A 20,380-nucleotide genomic window follows, 5' to 3' on the forward strand; every position below is an offset into this window, starting at 1 on the left:
TTTGTTTTCTTAATTAAATTAGGAGTATTGACCCAAGCTGTGTGTTGATTCAGTTCCACAAACTTATCAACATCTGTATTTAGCGGTACAGCTGTGTCTTTAGCCGTTAGCGGAACATTTAAGTTTATATTAGTGTCTAAATCTATGTTTAAACTATCCCAGTTTTTATATTTATTTACAAGGGCTAAATTATTTTGTTTGACCAAGATATTGTCATTAATTTGTAATGTATATTAATAGGAGAATGATCTGAGCATTCGATACCTTAGAACATGAATTTATCTGGGATGCATTACATTTTCAAGGAATATAAACAAAATACATTCGAATCCTGAAAAACGTTTACAAAAAGAGTACTGCATAAATAAAGTTTGAATCTACAGGTGAAGAGTTTGACATTGAAAGAGGTGTTCGCCAGGGAGACCCTATCTCACCTAAATTCAGTTATGAAGAATAAAGAAATGCCTATGAAAGACAAAAGAAAAGTATTTAATACGTGCAAACTACCATGCTTATTGTACGGTTGTCAGACATGGGCATTGACAGAGCAACTAGCCAACAAAATGAAAATTTGTCAGAATGGAATAGAAAGAAGCACAATAGGAGTAAAAAGAAAGGATCGTGTGAAATTAAAAGCAATTAAAAATAAGACAAATTTTAAGAATGCATACAAAACATTCAAACAATTAAAATGGAAATGGACAGGTCATATGATAAGAGAAAAGACAGAGAAATGGGCAAGACTAATAACTGAATGGCAACCACTAGATAGCAAAAGAAATAGAGGTAGACAGCCTATGAGATGGAAAGACGACATCAAGAAAATAGCGGGGCAACTATGGACTCGTATAGCAAAAGATAGGACAGAATGGAAATCTTTGGAGGCCTTTGTCGGAAGACAAGCTGTACCACAGTAACGACCGTTTACTAGTATGTAAAATTTGTACAGTAATAAAGGCTTTTTTATTTTTTTATTTTATTTATTTATTTATACATACCTAATAAATATTATTCAAATAATTATATGTCATTTACTATTCAACAGGATTTTCTTACTACCAAGCAATTTAAGTCATTTTGTTGATCGTTTCTGCGTAGAAAGTAATGCAAATGACCGCCTGAGAAATAGGAAGTCGACGAGAAGGGTTGAGTTGGTTTTTTTTTTTTACATTTTACTATCCGCAAGTTTTGTATTATTTATTCTATTTTAAATGGTCATATTATATTCATTACATAATTTTTGAATATTAACATTTTGTGTAAATGATGCAATTTGGTGGTGCTGAGTCTGGAATGGTCCTTAGCGCCTAAAATGTGTTTTGACACTGTTGGTTTTTGGCAGCGACATAGCACAGATAATATTTAGTTTTTTAAGGTTTACGTATAATTTACTCTAACATCGTAAAAAAACAAAATATTGGTCTATGTTTACGATGATGTTACGATAAACGATATGGAATACGAACATTTGTTAGAGTAGGGTAGGTGCGATATATTCGGGGTTCTATCGTATGATTCCGAATATATCGTGTCGATTTTGCGAGTAGACCTCCTGGTGTTGTGTATAGTTTAGTTATTTGGTTGAATTACAAGAAGGGCGAAAATGAGCTAAACATGGAATTATTATAATGTTATGCATTGACTTACAATAAACAACTATACTCACAAGCACGCTAAGAAATTGTCTGAAGCAATACTCTGTCTACGTATAGGAATACATCATCGCTCCTACATTTTTGACGACCTTTTAATAAGCGATTGGGAATAGTTGTTTATTGTCTCACGTCAATGATATTATGGCATAACATTAGGATTTGACCCCCCTCTTTTTTCACCCCGCCGTCGCTAGTAACACCAAATTTTTGACTTCTGCGTATTTAATGCCACAAACTATATAACAAGTGACAACCCTGCGGACTGCGGACTATATTACAAAGCTTCGCATTACACAAATAGATAGAACAATAGGCTGAAATATAAAACGGCAGTAAAATGTCTGGAAGCGTGTAAACTCCGTTGTCAATGGTGAATTATTTTGAATACATTTTGTTTTATATAACACATTGTTTGAAGGACAGGTCATCATTGTGAGTCACTAGGCAAACTGCTATTTCAAATTTGTACCAACGGTTAACCAACGGGAACCAGATTAGGGGGTTGTGTCTCATAAACTCGTGCGATGGTCCGGGACCCTTGTGGTACGGTAACGGTAAGTTTGGTTAAAATAAAATGTTAGTTTGTTCAGATATCCTGGTTTGGCCATGCAGGTCTCTAGAGAAATCGTCGACTAGTGCCGGTAAAAAATTATAAAATCTTCTATCGAGTCCTTTCTTCAGAAGGTATGGGGTAAAATGAATCCTGTTCAATTTAACCCCTAGAAGACGCTACCGCGCTAATCACCCCATTTGTCTTATCTATGCTCTTCGACAACCTCGCCTAGTATCGGAAAACTGGGTCTCGAGCAATTGGAAGTTCTCTTCATCTGGCAGGCAAAGCCAAATTGGCTTCGAAGTTTGAAGGAACTGGGCTAATAAATAGAACACGGCAATACTTCAAGCCGGCTGACATCAGAAATCGGTGTAAAGAGCAGGTCAAGCCAAATGTGGAGTGTTACTCTCACCTCTGGTCTGGTGCACGCCACTATGAGATGGAATCATTTGACCGCCTGCAATGCCGAATTGTCAAGAATTCAGTGCTCTACGAACGGCTAGGTCAGTTGGCGTTGCGTAGAGACGGCGCTTGATAGTATCTTCCACCGTACTATTTACGGAAGCTTTTCCGAAGAGCTACTGTTTGACCTGATTGCTGCAACCGATGAATTCCACCGACACACGATATTCCACAAACTTGGAGATTATCCCAACTTTCTGGATGTCTCGCGTTATTCTAAAGTGCGGCTTTCAAGGAACTTTACCACGTATTATAAAACTAAGAAATGAGCTTCCTTATGCAGTGTTTTCTAGGACAATATACCCTTACGCTCCTTAGTCCTGCTACTTTCATAATTAAAAATAATGACACTGCATTTCGGGCCCGTATTCCAGAGGGTGTCTCAATACTTGATCCGTTATCAAATGTATGCAGTCACTTACTGTCTTCATAACTAAAGAGTCAAAATACCCAGTGTATTTTGATAACGTACTGAAACGCCATACGGAATACATCTCATCATCAGACAAGATCAGAGCTAGGACAAACGAGCATACGGGTCACCACATTTTAAGTGATCACTTTACTTTGACAATTAATCGACAGCATGACATGACCGTTGTCAGTCTTTTATGTAGGTGTAGGCGCTTTTGTAGAAGGTTAGCCGTGCCACCAATTTTGTCAATATCTACGGACCAATCTGCACAATCCTTTCAATTTATTCACAGACCTTTTCATTTCTGCTCTTTGCAATCGTTAAACACATATTGACAAAGGTACTATTCTCAATCTGGTCATTGAAATTGACGGAAAAATTAATTCCAGAATACTTCTTACAGACGTACGCTGAGTTAACGACGCACATGAAAGCGGTGGAATAGAATAAACAATAGTAAAAATTTTCTTGTTTGGACCATTATTCATTTTAAATAACGTTTTATGTGGGTTATGAGTTGTACATAGTCAGTCTGGAACCGTGTTTCGTTATGTGAAGTGTATGTGATTGTGATACTGACTCTGAACAATTTGTAATTTTTAAGTGATTTTTGCTCAATTTTGGAATTAAACTTCGACAGTCTTATTACTGTGAAATCGTCTTGTTATGAGTCGTAATTTGCAGTAAGCCGTAATTTTGCGAAAGTCTAGGAATAGCTTAGGACAGGGTGTCGACTTCTATCGAAGTTTCCGTCCTGTAAACGTCCTTGCCTTCCCTAGAAATTGTATTACAATCAACAGGGTTTGGCTGATTAGAACCCCATAAAAGCCCTTGTGCTATCCGTACCTTGTTTTGTCTGTGTATCAATAATTTGTTGCAAATCAGAGGCGTTCATTCCTACCTAGACGACTCGATGGAGAATTCTTAAACCATCGACCTTTCTCGGGATAATGTCAACGAAAACTCGAAGTTTTTAAATAGGGTCTGCAAAATTTTTCCATTTCCAATTAAAATAAACTTTTTGGCTTACCAAAAAATCATCTATCAAAAGCCAGCTTGAAAACATTTGGTTCCCTAGCTAGAGCAATCGCTTAGTAATTTGTCGTTATTTATGAAAAAATAGTGAATGAATCTAACAAACAATCATACCAGATTATGTAAGTCAAGAACTAGAAAACTTTTAATCGATGTGCTTTTGTTTGAGTATCTTTGTACGTACAGCCAGCGAGGCGGCTCTGGTTACAACGTATTGCGTGTTCCTTAACAAGATTCTAATATAGAGTTGATAGATATAACTATACTTTGTTATATAATTTATTTACGCGTTGTTTTTGACAACCCTGAAAAGCTTGATTTGGACGAAGCTAAAGGAAGAGAGATTAGTAGTAAGCGTGTTTTTGAATATTTGTAAACATAAACTTTATTACGTTTATGGAAAAAAAACTAACTAATTGCAAAACTACCTCCGCTTTGGAAAATGATAATTAGAATAATGGATGTATAAGCATTTTAAACAAATAATTGAAATTACTTCCGCCGAAATGTTGTTATCAGTTCTATTGTGTATTAATATGTAATAATGTCAATGGTTTTCCTGTTCACTACGGTTGACTCCAATATGCAAGCATTTTGATTAAAATAATTCATTAATTACCTAATACAAACTTGTCTACGAAATGAAAATTACGTTAAACTTTCATAAAATGGGATATCTTTATATATATAATGAAAATGGTCTTCGTTTGAGGCTCAATCACGCCTAAACCACTGATCGTATCGACATGAATCTACCATTATTTTTCGAATTCCAACGTTTCTTCCTTTTAAAATTCGCCTAGCGAATCGGGCGAGAACGGCTAGTTACTAAATGATAAGAGAAAAAAACAATCTTCTTAATCCAACTGAACGAAGGGTGCAGAGAGTTATGCGTAATATTATAGGGTACTTAAGGGTATATACACTAGTTACTTATATGATCTTAACATGAAATTTGGCAAATAAGATCTAACACCATAAGAGTACATGAAAAAATCCAAAACCTCATATATATATATATAAATATTGGAATAAACAGGTTAGGGATCTGGACCGTTAATGTTATAGTTTCATGAACAGAGCATAATGATACATGGGCAGAAATTACCAGAAGAATCATAGCGGCCAATAAATACTCTTTCGACCTGTTGAGATTCTTTCGCTCTAACACGATACAACCACGAATTGTGTATATAACACTTGTATGGCGAACGTGATGTCCTGAAGACTATAAGATTTATGTTTGCAATGAACAGGATATTTTGCCCGATTAGATATAGTATCGCGGAGATTCTTAAAAGGCAATAATGACGATTGGTGGAACACTGGCAAGGCAAAAACTGCACGATGATGATGGCGCCACATTTGCTTAACACAAATGTATATTTAGTCTGGGGCCCTACTTATTACACAGACACTCACACTTTTCAAAATGTGATGCAAAACAGCAATACAAGTTTTCCGCTGTTTACTTCAAAGTGCGCCAATATTTTATTAAATACCGGCGAAGTTCTTGCAAGTTGGTAAAATTTTTGTAACATAGCTGATGTTATGCTGGATAAAAATGAACTGAATTGCAAATGTTTTCGATCTGTTCAGGAAACATGTAAAGGTTGTGCATGTCGATTTTTTTTATTGTCTTTATGTTCATCATAATATTAAAGAACCTGCATTTCATGGGGCTTCATTTAAACAAGATTCGTTTTAGTTCACACTGTGACTTTCCCTTCTTCGAGGTAGACTTCGATAGAAGATACGTGCAACGTATGAAACGTAACAACCCTTATCTTTGCGCCACCTCTAACAAATATTCTCATACAATATTGATAAAGTCCTAGAGCAAATGTAGTTCAAAGGGTTTAGTAAAATTGGCTTTGTGGCATTAAAGAGGTTTTATAGGTCAGTGGGTATGCTGAAACACGCTCCACAGAACATCTATATTTAAAAGACCCCTATTCTCTGCTTGATTAGATTTAACACGCAATATTCATTGCCTCTATCTCATGGGTGGGAAAAGTTAGTAATAGATAATTCTTGTCACCTAATGGCCGTTTGTTTACTGGCTGATTAGAAATAACGTGTCTGTGGTTCGGATTTTGTGTTCGATATTTAAATTGCGTTATACGATATGTTATCTGTATTGCCACTTAGTATTGGGAAATGTGAAAAAGCTTAGCAACTCAGCCTTTGGTTATGTTGTTTAGCGTGGTTTGTTTTTTCTTTTCATTTTGTAAGGTCGTGGATTTGGTAGTCTACTCAAGTAAAATTTCCTGCAACAAATTACCTTTTCTGTGCGCCGAAATTCGTAGAAAGCTATATTTTAAAATGTGTCTTAGCTGCTGTATTCCCTAATTTTCTTATTGGATAGTGCCTCCAGAGCATTTGTTTTTTTATATAATCAGTTTTCTGTAGTCATATAGTATAATATTTTTTTAACAAAGGAACATTCCAAAACTGCATTTTGTTTTTACCATCGTGATCAGACGATTACAAGGCAAATATAAAAAATCAAGCTAAACAAAATATAGGAGCGTAGATTTTACTTTCTTTAAATTAATGTATTGCTTTCATTTAAATGAAAATAATTCAATCGAAATTAGTTCAAGCCGTAGTTTTCGAGAAGAAAACAGGGGAATATGAGATATACACCTGGTAATTTTGGTAGTGATACTGGGTAGGAGCTGTAACTGTCCCCTATAGCAATCTATGGGGGGAGATCAAATAGGCGGAGGGGCAGTATCAGTTTGATACCTAAAATTCCTGAATTCCATCGCAGATTTGACTACCCTTTAGAGCTAGAGGTGTAACTTAATTATAATATTCTACGAAAATCGGTCTGACACTCATATACAAAATGAATTATTCAGATGCAACCGGTGGGTTCAGAGATAAGCGCCTCCAAAGGCACAAGTCAAAAAGTCATCACGTTTATTGTTAAATTTCGTGAAGGTAAATTCCCATGCTTGTATTTGATTATAATTGCCATTCATTACTGAATAATCGGAAGGGTACATGGCAATTGGCCTCAGTTCACAGTTATTTGAGAAAAGAAGCATAAAAGAAACGTAAAATAAAAGGAGCTAAAAGAAGGGCAAAAGCCTTATGATACAAGCATCAACGATAAATTTAAAAAACCTATTCCAGATATAACGACGAAAAACGGAGTATATTCTTAAAACTATGCACCATTAGAAAATAAGTAGAAATAAATAATAGTGCAGGTACCTACAGATTTTTTGCTAGTTTTTTGAGTAAAAATTATGAGTTCTCTTAATAATTTTTTGACATCAGTTTAAAATTATTTGATTTCAATAAGCAGGTTGAATTAATAATTATTACTATATATATGTTTACACGGAAATCTCATATTCGGAAAGAATGCGACGAATTGAGCTAAAAATTTAGAAACCTTAAGTGGCTATTAGGAAAAACAAAACAATAATTCTAAGATCCATCTGGGCGTACGGCAGAATCGTGGCCTGACAAGTAAATATAGAGATTCTGCAAAGATTACAAAATAAAGCTTTGACAAACACAAAAATGCACCTCTTTTCACATGAATACAGAAATGAAAACACTCGAAGGTAAAATGTAACATAGAGCGAAGGCGTCGCATTAAAACGCACACAAATAGTCTGACCTAGTCAGAGCTCAGGAAGCAAAAGTAGAAGGCTCATTATAAATCGGATTATATGGGAATATATAAATAAATACATATATGGGATTTTATGCGGCAAATAAGGCGGCTTCCTTGTTGAAGGAATGGTTCCAGAGACCATTTAATAGCATATAAAATCTTGAAGACATTTTTAATGGCTTCTCAATCTGAACGCCGATAGATGAATTTGAATGGAAAAAAGAAAATGATACGTGTGCAATTAACCACACTTTTAGCAGAGGGTTCTTAGGCAGATACTATAGAACTCTTTTTTGACAAAATCCTAAACTACCTTGGCTTTATTACTTGCATTCTCCTTCCTGCAAGGTTTCGTATTCTTGATTATCTTGACCCTTTTGATCAGGAATGTACACATTTTCAAAAACTGGATGGGAATCTGCAAACGCCCCATAAATTAGTTATTTCGAGTAGTCACATACTACCACTTTAATGAACCAAATTTGGAATTGAATCAAAAGTACTTAGATGCCCTAACTACAAAAGTTAAACTCTTACTTTGAATGCATTGGTACTTCTTCTTAAGAGGACGATATTTTTATAAAATAATTCAGAGAATTGTTTAAATTTAGGTACAGATAGGTTGGTTACTAAGGTTTTGTAGAACAATGCAATTAAACTTTGCTGATCGAGCTTCAAAGCACAGATTGTCGTGTAGTTAAATGTGTATCACGTAATAATAACATCAAACAGCGACCACTAAAAGTTAAATATACAACAATTTCCTCCCAAATATAGGAAAAGTAGTATTTTACGTACGCAAGTCGCAAAATTAACAATTATTTACATATCTTTATTAGTCTTAATTTATAGGGACTACTAGGGTAAAGAAATTTTCCAAAGAAAGGGTTACTAGTGTCTACAAAATAACTATTTTTTATTTTATTTAATTAATACGGATAATTTTTATTAACTCAGACGTTCATATCGCTCACAGTACTTCTGGCATTCTGACATTATTCCCGTCCATGACTATGATTATGACGTCATAAGGTGTTATACCACATATCGATACTAAATACAGATGGTTACATCTGCGAATCGTAAACTATGTATAGTGTTCGGCTTGGTCGCGATAATTTTCACTTACTACTTCATAGACTTGAAGCGTGTGTGCTATAAAGTGATTTTACACTTGTTCTATCTTTCGTGCGATATGCTCAAGTTGCTGATGAAGCTGGTCGAGTTGTACTGACTATGGATGGTGAGTATTCAGAGATGTATTTCATATGGTGGCAAGGGCAAACAAGCGGCCGACTGTTCTAATAATTTAAACAAAATTTGTAAAATAAGTAACACCGCGTAGGATCATCTAATTGTACAAAGCGAAAGACGAAGTCGAATTTCGCACGTCTACATTACTTAATATAGAAAAGAAAACAATTTATACACGTTTTATCTACTTTTGGTACCGAGGACAAAAATAGTTTATTTTTTTTGTGTTTGACAGTGCGTTTTTATATGATTATCACAGATATGTAACATTGATATGTTGTGGCAAGTTCCCCATTATTTTTTGTGTTCATTTCACTCCAGTCGGTTCACAAACAGAAAAGTGGAGTTGAAATAATACGCGGTTTAGTTGAATCAGGTAAAATGTTTGTTAACCATGGCGTTGCTCATAGAAACGATGTAGGTCCCGTGAAAGAAGTTTTTATTTGTGAAATTGTTCGCGTGTTCTTAAAAAGGGAATCACAGTTTTCTCTTCACATACTAAGATTAATATAGCTGTTGCCTTATTGTTAATTGTTTCCGGGTACTGTTTGGACAAGGTCGTGGTTGAAACATTAACCAGTCGTGAATTTGGTGCATTGGACGTGCTCCGTATTTTCGGTCCTTATTATCAGTTTTCGTTAACAAAACGTTTCTGTGGTAAAGGAAATGACGTTCCTTACATATGGACATATGGACTAAGAAGAAAAGTGTTCTTAGGTACATTGTCTTTAAGCACCTTTTTGCCGTTCCTCTATCAGACTGCGAATGATATGCCCTTATAGGTATGTGTATAGAATGTCATTGGATCAATTTTGCTATAAGGATGAAAAGGCCCCGTGAAGATTCTCGCACCCATTTTTCTCAGACGTAGACATTTCTTATCTTCCAAAAGTGAGTTTTGCAACAGATTTTGAGTAAAAAATATTTTTCCACTTAAATCTAGTATCAATTCTTATGCTGACACTTCTGCTTGACTGTCTATTTTCTTATAGAACAGGAGGGAAATGATACTGTCTTGCAACAGCAGAGGAATCACGCGAGTGCTATACAGGACTTATAGGAGTGTCCCGCTCAGAGAAGCTCAATCCACAGTTGTGTTGTACGTGAAGAAAGTTCCTTACAAACCGCAGTATTGCCGTATTTGCACGAGCAACACCAACCCATGAATTCCAAAAGGCGCGGATATATGCGCCTGTCTGTTTGATATTATTATATTCTGTTTTGCAATGTATGTGTAGATAGGTTTGGACATTGCCTACACAAATTCTAATCTCTGGTTATTGCAAGTATCAGCTCCAATCATTTGACATGCAACGCAGATTCGCTCGACTTGTTTGACATCCCCGGCGATTGTTCCGAAGGTCTGTTTGATCTGATCCCTGCCCAGTTCCACCTTCGCCACACACCACAAACATAATTCATCCTCACTATCTGGAGTGGGCTGTTCCTCCACGCTGCGGTTATCACAAGACCTTTCTACCACGCACTACCAAACAGTGGTGTTCCCAGGTACCTCTTCAAATAGAAGCGTGTACAGTGTAAACCTTACCTACAAGGCATAAATAACACCCTGATTAATTATTGTGAATCGGTGTTCATGTACCGTCGCAGTTAACTTATTAAAAATTGTTTGAACCACCCAGCTAATATTATGTCAACTAATAATATTTAATCAAATTTAATGCAGTTTTGTGACAGCTCGTTAAATAACAAACAAGTTTTTGTACATGAATATGAACAATAAAATTATATTTACAACTTCGACTGTAGCTAAATTTGAACTTGCAACCTAACACAGAGTGTGCGATATAACAGGATATTTTAATTTTAATTTAAGATTCGTTCGCACAAAATCATCAAAGATTAAAGAATTTTAATAGATGAAAGACATAAACAAACACACAGATTAAGCTAAATATAATCTAAATAACATTGGTGAGTGATCGATCTATTGGCATGATATTCTTAACGCGCGGATAATACACTCGTGCGATATTTAATTGTATAAATATAGCTTCTCGGTAACTTGAAAAAGGATAAAGAAAGCTCATTTTTTTGTGTGTATGTTAGTATATCCTTTTCTTAGAAAGCGTAAAGGAATTAATATCAAATCCTTGTTTAGTATTTCTACAGCGGTCCCTCATTTCTTCAAAAAATAACCTAAATCAAATAAAAACAACATACACACGCAGCTAAATCAAATTAATACTTTCATTGGCACAGAATCATTAAATTCGAAAAGTAGCAAATTATAGAATCCAATAAATTTTGTTGATATAATAGAGAAAGTATGAAATCAAAGTCCACAAATAAAATTTATTGAAAAGTGTACATTACTTTTGTCTGTAAAATATATCGTCTTAAAGATTTTGTCCACTGCAATAATACCGAATCCAGCCAAATAATATTGTTTGCATTATAAAGTATAAGATTGGAACAGGCTGCAACAATGCGACGCGGTAAAATATACGACGTTGCGCAGCGCATAGTGGCAATTTCCGATACGGCGCCGAACCGTTCAACTCTGCAACTAGACCTGCTACTTTTAAATTTCGAGAACTTTATAAAGCCCCTGAGTTCTCGTACGATGCGTAATGCGTTGAAATTCTTGTGCGTTGCTTCAACGCACTAGACGCGATGCGTCGAGCACCGCAGTGTTGTGGGCTTGTGGCCTCGCCCTAATCTCGTACTTTTCAGTGCAAATAATATTTTTTGCCTGAACCACTAGTGACTACTGACTAGACCGTTCCGTTACAGAGCAATACAGCTGTCGAGTGCAATGCATAGAGTGCATAGCATTGTGTGTCGTGTTTATATCCGGGCCTGAAACGTTCATAGCACGGTCATGGTTTGGCACGATGTAGTGTGCAGATTCATTTATTTAAAGCAATTAGTAATAATAGAATATCATTCTATCCACAGAACAGTTTCTTTACCTGTTCTGTGATTCTATCATACGGAACAGTCAATGCCCGAGTCTGACTTGCACTTGTACGGTTTTTGAAGTGAAACTTCTTTGCGCGCATGAGGGTAAAATTTTTATGCATGAAATGGAATAAAGTGCCGCGAAAATGTGGGACGTTTTTATCCAAGAAGAGGGAGAGAGTGATTGAGACCGATTGAGATAGAGTGAGAAATTGCGAACATAGCATGAAGCAGGTGGCACCGCTAGTAAGTAAAACAAGTTCGCTACTAGCGTTGTATCATGAAGGATTAGCGCGCGGCGGCGAGTACGTAGAACATTTTCCCTACTAGCTTTGTATCGTGCAGGTTTAGTACGTGGCCTCGAGTAAGTAGAACATCCAATGACGTTCTATACATAGAATGTCATTGAGAACATCTTATAATATCTAATATTATATAAAACAGATTAGGATAATAGATATAAACGAGATTTAAAAATTAGTTTTCCAAAGAAGTTTCACTTCTGCCATATTGTGTAATAGTACGCACGCCTTTTTTTCCGGAAGAGCAAGATTAATTGGTGTTACACCAATTGGCTTAGTTTGGGTACCCATGTATGTCGTCGACCTATAAATACTGATGATGGATTTACAAAGTATTCTGAGGAAAACTCGTACTTCAAATATATGGGCTTGCTCCGTCTCAGTCGTATTATAACATGTCGTACTAAATCAAAATTGATCATCTTAACAGTAACGTATAATTTGCAACAACAGTGCGGTGATCTGAAATTTTTTAATATCAATAATTTCATTCGGTTTTACTTTTATTGTTTGTTGATTATTTACGGCGACTGTTCCTAATTTTCTGCCGCTTGGTGTTGTTCTAACAAAAATATCTTCATTGTAATGTTATTCTTTGACTTGTAGGAATAGTATTGTTATTAAACAATGTTTATTTGCGAAAACATGACCGACCGGCCTTCTAGTGCGTAAATAAAATTCTGTCAGATCATACGCTGTTCTAAGCGTCTCAACTCAAGTGCCATTGTACACTGTTTCATCGTATTGTTACGTTACGCAATCAAAAATCTACGGTTATCTACACCCATGCTTTAAATCCTCTATTAAGGATTCTGAAAACGTTAGCTTTTTTTGATTTCAGAATATTTATTATCTCAAAAAGAATACAAATTCACTTACTGAGATACTTAAACTAACATGATACATATATTGAGCGGCAAATCGTTATATACTATACACAATTTAAGACGTTATATTTAAAGTTACAATAATTACACAGAGTTACAATAAATACTAATTAGGTAGATACATTAATAACGAAATAGGTGGGTAAAGTATAAAATAAATGTTTACAGTAATGAATAAAATACCTACACTATTTTATTATTTATTATAATGACAGCTATGAGGGTATTTGTTTATTAAGGTCTCGTTCATGGTCATAGCCGGAAGCGGTCTAATAAAATAAGTTATGAGAAATCCTTCAAAATGTGGTGTTTTAACGTTTTTTTAAAAACATTTAATGACTGTAATTCTTTAATATCTTTTGGGAGGTTGTTATACAATTTTGCCCCTTCGTACATTATATTTCTTGTTCCATATTTTGTTCTAGGTTTTATTAAGCAAATATTGAGGGCTTGTCTTGTTAGAATTTTTTGAATGTTTATTCTTTTTGTGAATGTAATTTGTGTATGTAAATCCTTAGTTAAAATTTTTCTTATGAGAATACATGTCTTATATTTATATATTTGATTTAAATTCATTAATTTTGTTTCCCGATATATTTGAACAGTAGGAGTTAGGTAGTTGTATCGAAACAAAGTTTTAATAATTTTATTTTGACTTATTTGTAAGCTTTTTAAGTTAGTTTTTTCCGCCGTTCCCCAAATTTCCACTAAATATTCTATATGTGGCTTTATCATGGAATTATATATTAAATACCGCACCTTTTTTGGGAGGCATCGGGCCATTCCACGAAATGCTCCTGTTAGGGATGTAAGTTTGCTCCGCACACTTTCTATATGCGGTTTCCACTTTAATTGAGGATCAAGAATTAATCCCAAGTATTTCTCTTTGTTAACATTGTTAATAACTTGACTGTTTATAGTCAATGGGTTGTAATGACCAATTTCTTTATTTTTTGCAGCGAATATAATATAATTTGTTTTGCTTGTATTTATGGTTAGTAAATTTGTTTGCAACCATTCATGTAGAAGATCAAGGTCATGTTGTGCTTTTTTTACTATGGTATTTATTGATTTACCCGTGTAGAATAAACTTGTGTCATCAGCGTATAATGTTATATCTCCTTGTAAACCGATTTCATGAATATCATTTATGTAAATTAAAAATAATAACGGTCCAATAATTGAACCTTGTGGAACGCCATAAGTTACTAATTGTGGACTGCTCTGGGTATCTCCTAATTTCGTTATTTGGTATCGATTTGAGAGGTATGACTGAAAGATTTCATAGGCCGATCCAGTTATTCCTATGGATTTTAATTTAGTTAAAAGTTTTTCATGGATAACAGTGTCAAACGCCTTTTTTAAATCGATGAATATACCAAGAATTATATGTTTCTGATCTATGCTGAGTTTTAATGATGTAATTAAATCCATTGCCGCAGTAAGAGTATTTGATTTAGGCCGGAAACCATATTGTTTTTTAAATAAGAAATTTTTAGATGAAAGGTACTCGTTTAAACGATTATGTAAAATTCTTTCAAATATTTTTGATAATATAGGTAGTACTGATATTGGTCTGTAGTTGTTCGGATTGGTTTTACTTCCTGCCTTATGTAATGGACTCACTTTGGCTATTTTTAAAGAATCGGGGAAATGGCCGTCAGTAAAGCACTTATTTATACAATGAGTGAGACTTTCTACTATTAAAGAGTTAACGCATTTTATGGTTTTAGTTGTAATTTTGTCTATACCAGAACTTGTGTTTGAGTCCAAATTATTTATTATTTTTTCTACCTCGTTTACAGTGGCAAGTTTCAGTTTATGTAGGGCTGAGTCATTTTGTAAAGTATTATCAGCCGTTAAAATCTTTTGAGTTGCATGATATTTTTGAGGAATTTGGCCAGCTAGTTCAGCTCCAATATTAGAAAAAAATATATTAAAATATTCGCAAATATCTTTACTTTCTGTAATTTGGCCTGAAGGAGTATCTAGTTTTGCAGGTGTTATTAGGTTTTTTTTTATTTTATTATGTGCTAAATTATTTATAAGTTGCCACATTTTTAATGGATTTTTCTCACACTTATTGAAAGCGTCATAGTAGTACTGATTTTTCGTAGTTTGTATAGCAACATGTACCGAGCTCCTTTCCTGCAAGAAATTTTGTTTTAGTTCTTTGTCTTCAGGAGAACGCTTTAATTGATGCCAGAGAATATTTCTTTTGTTTATAGAAGCAATCAAATCCTTGTTAATCCAATCTTTCTGGGGTTGATTTTGAACTTTAATTTTCGTTGCCTTGTTTTGTGATATTGCTTTTAATAGAGTAGACTCTAATAAGTTAAAGTCTTTATACAGATTAGTCTCAGTCATGTCTTTTAATGTGAAAAATAATTGTTTATAATTAACGGCTTCATACTGTACTCGTTTATTTGCTTCAGGTTTGACTCTCTTTACTTCTAGATAAATTTGTTTGTGATCTGAAAAAGAACTTTCGATGAGAGCCATATGGAAAGTGTTATTTTTTAAGCTGGTACACACATGATCTAATGACGTTGCAGTGGTTTCTGTTTTGCGTGTGCAGTGATCTTTGTCAATTTTATTCAATACTCTCATACCATTTTCCTTTAGTACTATCTTATATTCTTTGATGGAGTTTTCTTTACTGAGTAGATTTAGATTTAGGTCTCCAAAAACTAATGCTCTTCTTCTTCGCGAAAGTTGGTTACTATACGTCTCCAAAAACTTTTTCACATTTGAGGAAGGTTGTTTATATATGACCCCAATGTCTAGAGAGAGATTTTTCAAATGAATCCATAGAAAGTGGTTGAAGTCTTCACATTCATCATCTAGAAATTCCTGTTTTAAATTTTTGTGCACGTATATTGACACACCACCTCCTACACTTGTAGTTCTATGGTTATAGTAATGATTGTAACCTGGTAAGTTAAGTCTCTGAGCGTCTAGTTCATTTTTAATCCATGTCTCAGTTATAATGACAACATTCAATGTTGCTTTAAAACTTTCTATGATACATCTAAGTTCATCGTGTTGACCAGGCTTTACTAAGCTTCGAGCGTTTGCATATAGAAATTTTAATGTTTTGTTTGTGATTGTGACGTCGGCATAATTATTAGTTATTTCGTATGTATTGATATCTAGATCTGTTGATTCTTGGTCTTTATTTAGTTTTTTGATGCTTGTTTAATAATTTTTGGATTTCCTTTGATATATTTAATAGTTAGGTGCTCTTCACCATTCTCCTGTCGTATTTTGAGTTTATTTTTAAGTTCTGTTAAGTATTTTATCTGTTGCGGAGTTTGATCGGAATAGATTCGGACTCCTTCTAAGTTGATAGAGTTTTTGTTACGTAGTATTAATTTAGCCGTTTCTTCTGATGTAAAACATACTTTTAACGGTCGTCCTTTTTTATTATTATATTTTCCAAGACGTAGGATTTTCTTGACATTTGGTAAATAATCAGGGTAAATACATTTTAAGATTTCGTCTACCTTAGAACTATCGACCTCTTGTCTTGCTTCCCGGCTTTCCAGGTGCTGTTCGGGGATACCAAATATTACTACATTTTTACTTCGCTCTACACGTTCTTGAATTTCCGTTATTACATCGTTATAAGAACTTACTACTGGAGATTGCAATTGTAAGTTTGTTTGAAAGCACGTCTTTATTTCTGAGATTTCAGTTTGTAGTTCAGAAATTTTTTCTTCGTTGAGCTTTACTGTATTTTTTAATGTTACCATTTCCGATTTTAATTTCTTATTTTCAGTGAGTAGGTGTTCTGTTGTGGTTTTGATGTCCTGTAACTGTTCTCGGATGGAGGTAGTATTCTCACTTATTGTAGTGATACTCTCGTTATGACGTCTGCTAGATTCTTTTAGTATATCTAGAACTTCTTTCTTAAATGTGTTGAGTTGGCTAAAAAAGTCATTATCAGGTGCTTTTCTTTTTCGCAATGAGACATTTCTTGATACCGGTTCAGCTACGTCTAATAGAAGCTTAGACAGATCAGGTTGGGAACTGCTGTTATTTCCCGTTGATATCATCTTCTCTGATAACTTTTTAGTAGGAGAATTAGAGACACTCATTTTTTTTTATAAGTTTTTTATCGCCCCGCTTATCACCCCGCTAAGTACTTAATACGCACCTTTATAATCTCTCAGGTAGATGCGTCGGTGCCAGATTTTAACTGCGTTTCTTTTACTCTAATGGTTGATTAATAAGCACTTTAGGTAGCACAACGAAACACGGTTATTGCAGTACGCACTCGAAATTAAGTTCTTTAGTTAGGATGTTTGAGATAAAAGTAAAACTATTTTATAACACTATAATAATATATACACGTCCTGTCACAACGACTGCCTGCAGTAAACGTCTAGCTTATTGCCAACATTAAAACACCCAATGTTCTAATAACCATTACATCACCCAAAAGAGTGTTGTAATGTTGTACTGAATTTCAAAACAACACTCCTATTTTGTTTTTCATTCCCTTCATGCTCAAAGAGTTTTAACAGACAGCCACATTCTTATTGCTCGATGCGTGGCATCTGTATGAATTTCAAAAAAAGAACATTTTGGTTTACGCGCGTTCCACACCACCAGAACGTCGCGCGCCGTAAAAAATGTAGGTTATTAGAATTCCCGCCATTTTCTTCGATATTTTTATTGTTTTGTTTACAAAAAATGAGCGATTAATTTACAAAAGAACATAATATTCAAGTGAATATTAATTATTGCACTATACAAAATGTAAATTACTACTAAAATAAATAATTCTTTCATTAATACTTAGTTTATTTGTATATAATCAGTTATGGATGATATTATTAGGTTACTACAAAGACTAGCTGTTTTAATGTTAGCAGTAAGCTAACTGTTTCAGAATCTTTTAGAGGATTCATATTTTGGGTGTAGATAAAGTCTTGTATGCAACTGTTGATAATTAGGTATTAAAACACTCATGTATTACTATTATCACACTCGGCTTCGCCTCGTGTGATAAATCCACATTCGTGTTGTAATACCCCTTATTACACAACAGTTGCATAAATAACTATTACGAGCGTGTCATTTCTTTCCAAAGCAGCGGGCCATATTTCACTGAAGTAAAAAAGTGGTTTTTTTTTTTTCATATTTCAAAATGACTTCTTGACTCATTCATGTAGGGAGTTGACGTGCACAGAAGTTTGAGTTCCGTCTAATTGATCAAACATTATTTGACTGTGAGCTTCGTAGACATAAACTTATACTTGCAAACCCATTTCGAAGTTTATTGGAGTGAAAATTTGATTAAGCGCGCGCCGCACTTTGTATTGTGGGTTTTGAATTAGACCGAGCAGTAATGCTTGACTTTGTTACGTTACTTCGGGTAAAGTCGCGATCAGTGAGAGTAAAATTTGGCAGAGTTATTTATATACAATTATACTTTATGAATATAGAACAAAAAATAGTTGTATTTGTTGAATTGATAACTGCTTATGGGAGGTTAAACCGCTTCGTAACGTAACGCGTTACGGCGCCGGTCTGTCTGGCTTCCCTTTTGCTCACATAGCGGTAGGCAGGCTCCTCCTCTCTCACTCTAACCAATTGTGTTATAGGATTAAGTAATGGTACTAATAATGTACATATTTTTTATGGCATAGGAGGACAAACGAGCGTACGGGTCACCTGTTGTTAAGTGATCACCGCCGCCCACAATCTCTTGCAACACCAGAGGAATCACAGGAGCGTTGCCGGCCTTTAAGGAAGGTGTACGCGCGTTTTTTGAAGGTACCCATGTCGTATCGTCCCGGAAACACCGCACAAGGAAGCTCATTCCACAGCTTTGTAGTACGGAAGAAAGCTCCTTGAAAACCGCACTGTGGAGGACCGCCACACATCCAGATGGTGAGGATGATAACCTAACTTAACCATACATTTCAAGAATAATTAGACGTAGTTCCTGAAAAACGTTCCAAGCCACATTCATCACATTTTAAGGAAGTAAGCTGCTATTTTTTGTGAGTCCGTTAATAAGAATCACGTGACCAGTTTTGTGTTCTTAACTCAATTTCGATATGATTGTGGTTTGGAACGTTTTTCTGGAAATACGTCCAATTGTTACTAAGAATAAAATATATTTTATAAACAATACAATATTTTATTAATAAATAACCTTTCCTTACGTTATCATATAAATATATTATATCAAATTTAAGTAATAACTTTAGCTTTTCTCAAGTCAAACAATTTCAATATTGAATAGTTCAACTTAGATTAGTTTAAGTTTTCACTTAAGTAGGGGATTCGTCGTTTTTTAACTCGCCTTGATAAAGTGTTTGTTATTTTGTTGAACAGGTGACGTTGCATGGTGGGAGTGAGGAGAAGCTTTGAAGATGGGAGACAGCTTCTTGCACCTGGGGGACATAGTCTCCCTCTACGCGGAGGGCTCTGTGGCAGGCTTCCTCAGTACCCTGGGGTATGTACAAGTAATACTAGACTATTAGGAGATATGACAATGCGACTAGGAGCTATGGTAGTCTGTCTCAGTATCTAACTGCCGTAAACGCCAAAGATAATTCATTATTGATATCAAATATATATTTTTATGTCAATAAGGGACAAAACGAGCAGGACGTTAAGCTGATTGTAATTAATACGCCCTGCGGAGGATTCTTGAAAAACCCAAAAATTCTGGGCGGCACTACAATTGCGCTCGTCACCTTGAGACATAAGAGGTTAAATCTCATTTGCCCAGTAATTACATTAACTACTACGTCCTTCAGATCGAAAAACAATAATGCTTACACATTACTGCTTCACGACTGAAAAAGGTGCCGTTGTTTTACTATAACCAAGCCGGCATCCCGTGCAAAGGAGCATCCCACTGGTAAATGCTCTTAGTCGCCTCTAACGACACCCTTGGGCTTGGGACTTCCCTATTCTTTTTATGCCTCGGGGAAGCACAGGGTAAACATAATATAATACCATTTTGGAATCTTTTTTAACCCTATATTTTTATTATTCTTATGTAATTACAAACTTTTATGTTGTAAATGCGATGTATTGTCAAATTAATTATTATTAGCTAAGGTATCGTTCAAATGATAATTTAAGTTTAAAAATAAACTCACATTAGTAGTCGTACAACCTATTGTTAATTGATTAGTTCACGTAATATAATATGTTAAAAAAGTACTATATCATGTATCATGTATCGCTAACATCTTTATTACAATCATAGATTTAATATATACAAGCA

The 20,380-nt window shown here is 34.8% G+C and overlaps 1 protein-coding gene across 1 annotated transcript in view; it reads left to right on the forward strand.

Moving 5' to 3' along the window:
- Nucleotides 1–20,380, forward strand: part of LOC126970122 (inositol 1,4,5-trisphosphate receptor) — a 61,374-nt gene that overhangs the window by 6,908 nt on the left and 34,086 nt on the right. The window contains exon 2 of the mRNA XM_050815850.1: nucleotides 19,477–19,597. Within this exon, the coding sequence (XP_050671807.1) occupies nucleotides 19,515–19,597 (83 nt within the window). The 5' untranslated portion in view covers nucleotides 19,477–19,514. The remainder of the gene's footprint in view (nucleotides 1–19,476; nucleotides 19,598–20,380) is intronic.

Source organism: Leptidea sinapis, chromosome 20, assembly GCF_905404315.1.
Source record: "Leptidea sinapis chromosome 20, ilLepSina1.1, whole genome shotgun sequence".
NCBI classification, from domain to species: Eukaryota; Metazoa; Arthropoda; class Insecta; order Lepidoptera; family Pieridae; genus Leptidea; species Leptidea sinapis.